The sequence below is a fragment of the Musa acuminata genome, chromosome BXJ2-6 (genome assembly GCF_036884655.1).
Source record: "Musa acuminata AAA Group cultivar baxijiao chromosome BXJ2-6, Cavendish_Baxijiao_AAA, whole genome shotgun sequence".
NCBI lineage: Eukaryota > Viridiplantae > Streptophyta > Magnoliopsida > Zingiberales > Musaceae > Musa > Musa acuminata.
Window position 1 is genome coordinate 41,742,583 of NC_088343.1, and position 7,446 is coordinate 41,750,028.

Here is a 7,446-nt window from a genome sequence, read left to right on the forward strand (position 1 = left end):
AGCACCAGTTCAGTATATCAAGAGAGAGAGAGAGAGAGAGAGAGTTATGAGGGGGATACATTTGGCCAGATGCATTGCAGTGGTCAGATGCATCAAGAAATCTGGAGACACTGTGGATAGTGACACTTCATTTCCTTTCCACGATGCTTCTCTCTCTTCTCTCTCCTGCATTATGCACGAGCTTCATGTATATTGACTGCAATTTTACTCCTCAAAGCAGAAAAGCCTTCGCTTTCTGTGCAGCACATTCATGTTTCTTATCTTTTCCTGATGGAGAGGGGCAGAGAGAGATGAAAATTTTATTTGCATTAGCGGAAGTACAACAAGACATGTTACTCTTTAACTCATTTCTGTCCTGATTTTTCTGGAATACATTCATGTTTCTCATCTTCTCCAGATGAAGAACTGCATGGAAACATAAATGTAGATGTACCATAGACATCTTTGGTGGTTAAGAAATATTAATCTTATATTATCTAATAGGCTTGTTATTATTTATTTGTAACATGACTAAAAGCAAATATGTATAGAAGAATTCGGGCTAAACTTCAACAAAATAAGATTAATATACATCAGAATTTTTGAAGTAATTAAACAGAATGGAAGTAGAAAAGATAATCACATTAGTTTTACCAAAATGAGCTTTAATTTTAGCATGCCACAAGGATTCTAATCGAATTTGGCACTTCTGTGTCTTCATTTTAGGTTCATTGGTGCAGAATCTTGAGTTCTTGTTTGCAACTCTTCTATCAGATTTATTGCTTCTTGGATAAAACCATTAAACTACCAGAATTAGCCATTTTCAGATATCTTGGTGATCCTAAACCATGTTCATGATGTTTGCTATTTGCTTCAATGTTATAGAAATTTATCCTTAGCTTACTGTTGAATGATTCATTACCATTTCAATTCTATGAATATAAACTAAGAATCCATATGCTTACTTTAATCATAGCAAGAAAATACTAAGACAAATGATCATTGGTTGGTCATCTTCAAAAACCATTAGCCGCTGACCTATCTCTGACTTTCTATATGATTAAAAGGAGAGCATAATAGTTTGATATGATGTTTATTTAGCAGAAATGTAAACAAAATGAGGAGTTCTGTAGAGTTTAATTAGCAACATATTACCAGAATAAAGAAGAGTTTAGTTGGCAGTAAGTAGGCGACGAACAAATTATTGATGATCAAATTTCTAGTACATGAGTCTGATTAAAAATATAATCCAGGGAAAGCAGTAAAATAAAATGTACTTGCTTCAAACTTGACATATAGAACACAAGTTTAAGATATTAATGCACTACATTTACTCAAGATTTATATCTTTCATCATAATTTCCGAGCCTTTAGGCACCCTAGCAAAGCCACTGCCTCCCTCAAGCCTTAGTTGCGTATTATCATCAAGGTTTCGCCCGATATGAATACGAGGAAAGTGTGCCCACTGCAAAGCAGCAAACATCAGTGCACAAAATTATCGAGCAACTGAGCAAAGAAAATGATAATAGATTTGACTTATATTGATCTATATATAGTATTATGATTTAGACTAGAAAGTTTCAAGTCCAACCAGTTCGTTCTCAATCTTCCAACGACACAAGACTTGATCGATCAGGCAAACTTGCATTATCAGTGAAAACAAACCAATAGCTTTATTAATTGGGCATGTGTTTATAGTTGCACTAGAACTATGTTATGAGTTACCAAAATCTTATAAGCAATCATATAAGTTGCACTGAAGAAGGAAAATGAAATTGTCTAGTACTCTTTCAAGTGCAACCAATTTGAAGAACTGAAGTAATATGGCATGAGGATAATAAGTTGATGATGGAGAACACTAGTAATGAGAAGTATCAGGAGAAAGCACATTGTATCAATCACATAACATGGCTTCATTGTTGATCCAAAAATATATAGCAGCATGCTATGTATAAAGTCCTGAAAGTATATGAACTATAAAAAGCATCAATGAAAATGATATCAATGATTTACTCAGGATATCTGCATCGGAAAAAAAAAATAATCAAGGCATTGCACTTTTCAGGTAAACTTAAAACTATTTTCATTCTCTGTGACTTGTTAAATGTACATGCAAGACACTCCCACAATGAATAACTAATCAAGAAAAAAGGATTATATTTTCAGAAAAATTCAAGTGAATTAAGTTGATGATCTGATTTTCCATTTTATGACAATTGTTCAGGTATTTTCTAGTGATGTTATCTTCATGTCTATCCTACTGTAGCTAAACATACATCTGTTGACAGGAGTAAGATGCCACTTTCCTCAGCTAATAATATGTTAATAAACACAAATGCAAACAGCTCATCTCACTGAAAGATGAAGAGCAACATTGACTTATTTGTGTACACAAAGGTCATTCTGAACTTAAAAGCTATATCTAATAAGAAAATGACTTCTAAAATTTCAAAAATAACATTAACAGAAGGAAATACTGGAAATAATAAAATTATAAAACTCAATTTTAATTGCCAGTGAGTTTTTTTGTTTCAGATATATTTTTTTACCCATTTTAGAGAGAGAGTTAAAGACACATAATTTTCCTTATATAGTCAATATTCCCCTGTTAATGTTTTCCTCAACATATCTGGTAAATCTTATCTACTTTGGTAATTGGGTGAGCTATGATAAGATTCAACCATTCAATATATATATATATATATATATATATATATATATATATATATATATATATATATATATATATATATATATATAAATATATAAACAATACTTGGTGTAGACTCTATTTAGGTTAGGACCCATTTGACTATAACAATTGAATAGCCTGACTTCAAATGGCTGATCCATCATAGAGCTCAGGTGATAGCTTAGGCCCCTGTGCAGTAGCCCTAGTCAAAATCAACAAAGGATCACATACATCTTTCAAGATAACTAATACATATATAAATAATATTGGAGATTTCTATTGTTCTTTGAAATTAGTTTCTTTATGTGCATTGACCTTTTATGGTACCAGCACTGGAATCCAATATTATTTGCAACATATATGAGAGATTGCTAAAACAATTGGACCCAGAAAATAAGATAATACAAGTATTATACATTTCATTATAATCTCAAGCCAAGTGTTGTATAAATGTACATATATTGCTTCCATTGTATTTCTAGATAGGATGGTCCAAATGATCTTTTCTTAATAAATCATTTAACTAAGACTGTGGCATTGAAAACAGTAGTCCCAAAGCATGAAAAAAATGATAGATTTGTGCTAAAGCATTTAATCCATGTTACTAACTAATATATAAAAATTAATTAGTACAATATCACCTTCTTATGTCGATCAAAGTATTCTTTCCAAGTCTCAACATTGAGACCTTTTGATGTTGCCTACATGGCTATCACAGGTGATTCCTTTTATAAGAGCATAGAATGAACCAATTAAGTTGAAGTTCCACTAACACATCAAGGTATATTATTTTTATAAATCAATTTTAATTTATTTGATCAAATATTTGGATAAACAATTGTCTCATGTTCATTTAATAGCATTAGCTTTGCTTTTGGTGATGGCATTTAACACAAGTTCACCTGAAGTGTAACTTTAATTTTCTTTCATTGCACCATCAATATCATACTCACATTCTTTGCTGCTGCACTGAATGCTTCCTTGTGGCTAATGTTAGGATTATTTGCCTTGATCCTTTGAATCTCCTCCCTACACCCAAAAACATAAATTAATGGCAGATAAAACATTTAAGCGCCATCATGATCAGTGTTCTTTAGAGTGCAGTAATCTAATCTTGGAAACTCACTTGATAAACCTGTTGTAAGCAGAAGGAACACGTTGTCTCTTTTCTGGGGCTGCTTAACATAAAAAGGATATTAGTAAGTTAATTGTTGTCAATTCATTAGCTTTAAACTAAGCATAATTAAATTTCTTGGTAGGGTGTTAACAGTTTGCAGAGGCCCATATGATCGAATGCATGCAAAGGATGCTATAATCATAGGCAGAAATCTTATCCAACATTTCATAATCGAGGAGATCATTGTTGTAGTTCTTTTGGATAAATACAAATAATAAGATTTATGATGATCTATATGACTTTCTGTTTATGAGATGTTGCCTTATACTGTTCAAATTATATATATAATCTTATTTGACACAAATGCATATGAACTTGCTTGAGCTTGGCTCAAAAATGTTTAGATTGTGTTGCTAATGATAAGTGTAGAGTTTTCGTAAATTAGTGGGTTAGTAAAAGAAAAAAAAAAAGGGGGTAAATTGAACTTTTCTACAGATTTGCATGAACTTTTTGGAGTCTGACTTGCTATGGGAGTCTTCTTTTGATCAGGAAGAGGATGTTATTCTAATATGTCCTCGTAAAACTTTCGGGTTAATGTAATCTACACAAGATTTTGAGTGCTTCATGGATAATGATTTGTACTTTAGATATTCTTTCTATATTGGAAATTTAGTGAAGTAAACATAGACTAAACCAAGTTAAGATTCTTTTTTTCGGTTTAATTCCTGTATCAGGATATGGAGCTATTCAGGTATCACAATGGTGCACTTAAGAGAGATGATAAGAATTAGAAGAGATGCTTACGGCGAACCGGTAGCGCTTGTTGTCGATCGTTCTTCATCGAGTACATCAGTGAAGTCATGGCATACTTTGAGGATGATCCATACTCCATTGGGTTTCCATTAGGTGCAATGCTGTAGGTCTGTCCTTCTCTCAACATCAAAATGAGACATGTGAGAGTTCATGGTGCATGAACAAGTTACATAGTAGGGTCTAGTAACCAAATGTTTCATGGAAGTGTTGTGCATCCAGAAATATTTATAGAACCTGAAGATCTTGCAATGGGAGAGTGTGAAGCACAGATCCCATATGCACAGAGAGCAAATTCGCGCAATGTCCGCATCGAACGGTTACCATGTTGAACAGTTTGTTGCCTGGAACACTAACCTGAATGCACAACAAGATAGTGTCACAAGTTTTAGATTGGGAGATGTTTAGGGTTCTACTTTAGCAGCAAGTTCATAAGTCAAAGCATTTCAACAATTGAATGAGTGTTGCTCGAATTAGGGTCATCTGAAACATCTTTGATAGGTTCATCCTAGATGTATTATTTGCTCTTCCATCATAAACAGCCTCTTGTGGTTCCAACTCAGATACCATCGGCATAGCTATATGGATTCTGGGCATGCGACTTGGCATTAAGAATCTGTAAACAAGAAAGCCAGAACACAAAGACAAGATAATGTTGGAGAGAGGAAGGAAAGGAGAAGAAGAAGAAGAAAGAAGATGTGGAAATGCATGCACTACTAGTAGAGGAGGAAACAGCTACTTAAGAATGACTTCCTTTTATGATCTCACTTCTTTTTATGTTGTTGAGCTCCTCTTTTCCGATGTCTGCCTTTAGGAACTCAATACATGAGGAGGTAAAGCGAGAGTGGTATGCATTCCAGACATCAGAGGAGTGAGAAAGGGCACGAACTCAAAAGAAGAGACAAGATAAAAACAAGGGGAAAGCAAAGGCTGCTACCATCAATACCATTCTCTCTCCCTCTGACTTCTTTCTTAATCCCAACTGCTCTTGGTCAATGAAACATGTAAAAGAGTTGGTTCATATAGAGAGGAAAACGACACGACAAGCAGCCCACATCGATCCACACATCTCATGATGTGTGAATGGAAGGGAAAACCAGTAGATGCTTGTAGGAATCTGATGGAATCTGTTCCAAGACCTTTCTCGAATGTTTTGGAAGCTTGTAGAGGAACTTAAACGCGAAATGGAAAGATGGATTCCGACTGTGAAAAGCTTACTTGACTCGATCTCTCAAACAACTTTCTCGATGCAAATATAAACGAAGGATCAAAAGGTTGAGATTTTGCATTTGATTCACACATTACATTACTGTACCAAAAAGATCTTCACATCCTTTCCACAAAAAAATAGAGAACAACACAAGGAAAGGAAATATCAATGAAATCTCAGCAAATAAATACATATTTATTTATTTCATCCATAAATGATGAGATTGGGAGAAGACATGAGACTCGAATCATTCCATGGAGAGGAATGAAAAGAAATTGATCTATATTAAGCATAAATTTTTGGTATTCAACAAATAAAAAGGCATGTGAACCATCTGACATCGTATGAGTTCTTTCTGTCAGATCATCATCATGCAGCAAGTGACTTCAGATGACTGTATTATCTGATTCATGCACATTGTAAGAAGATATCAGTAAAGTCACCTTAATTACCAACAGCAAGTATAAACCAGGCCTGCTCGACAACCTCATCATGACTAGCTAGAATTAATCTCAACATGATGCATGAAACACTCCTCAACAAGCCCAAGAAAGCTTCAGCTAGTCATCGGCTTGCTAGTTGGAAGTGTTTCTTTTTAGGCAAGCTAACTGGATGTCTCAGAAGCACAAGGAAAGACAAAGATGGGTATGCTTTTGTTAGTTACCCTTGATCAGTTGAATGAACAGATCTCCATTTGTGTGCACAAAACTCATCTAGAGAGAGAGAGAGAGAGAGAGAGAGAGAGAGAGAGAGAGATGGACTATACCGCAAGGATCGTGTTGCAAAAGTTGCAGTGGACGTAGCAGATATGCTCCGGAGCAACCTGGGCCGACATTTCCAGTTCAGAAGCTGAGAACGATCTTTGCACATATGCTGCGGACGAAGAAGAAGAAGAAGAAGAAGAAGATGGAGGAAGTGAAGAAGATGTGTAAATGATAAGATTATATATAGCAGATCAAAGGGGGTGATTTCCTTTCCTTAATTTCGCGTCTTGTTTTCATCGAGCGACAGAAACAAAAAGGCAGGCGTGGGTGGGGGCAACGTTTGCGAGTGGCTTTGTGGAGACCTCAGGCTGGAGAGGTGGAAGCGTGATGATTGATCGAATGAGTGGGTGCAAATCTCTCTCTCTCTCTCTCTCAACAACATGTGGAGTGGGGAAGGGGTCTTTAATGGATGCATAAAGAAAGAGAGGGAGAAAGAGTTACCATTGGGTGGCAGTGGGAAACAAAACAACAAATACCAAGGAAATCTACTGTGCTTCCTCAGAAAAGATTAAGGATATGTGCTGTGGAAAACAACTGCTACCAAACAAGGGTCACAGGCATCATTTTAGAGTTATAAGCACCACCTCATCAATCACAGCCATGTGTGCCTCCCAACTCTCCATCCACTGCTGTTGATCTCCTGAGTAACTTTCCAGTCCATGGATCTAATCATCCTTCTCTCTTAACCCTTGCAGCATTCACTGGCAGAGGTACTTCACCCAAGTACTGCTTTGCACATGCGTGCACTGACATGTAAAGATTAAGAACACTGCATGACAAACAAGATCATGTTGACTTCTTTTATTTTGTTTGACCTAAATGCATCTGTGGACCCTTCACATTCTTAATTGGTCTGTCAACTACCTCATCATCA

The 7,446-nt window shown here is 35.5% G+C and overlaps 1 protein-coding gene across 2 annotated transcripts; it reads right to left on the minus strand.

Annotated features, from left to right (window-relative positions):
- Positions 1-1,165: 1,165 nt before the first annotated feature.
- LOC103989543 (protein YABBY 2-like) lies at positions 1,166-6,931 on the minus strand. Of its 2 annotated transcripts, none has more exons than XM_065114485.1 (6): positions 6,575-6,931; positions 4,836-4,955; positions 4,593-4,710; positions 3,798-3,849; positions 3,625-3,700; positions 1,166-1,444 (listed from the first exon to the last, which is right to left on the minus strand). In XM_065114485.1, exons 1-6 carry the CDS (start codon positions 6,641-6,643, stop codon positions 1,310-1,312), a joined length of 570 nt encoding a protein of 189 aa, XP_064970557.1. In that variant the 5' UTR covers positions 6,644-6,931; the 3' UTR covers positions 1,166-1,309. The 2 variants fall into 2 exon arrangements, with proteins under 2 accessions (XP_064970557.1, XP_009406691.2); XM_009408416.3 differs by having other exon boundaries at positions 3,798-3,846; positions 6,575-6,928.
- Between the last annotated feature and the right edge of the window lie 515 nt (positions 6,932-7,446).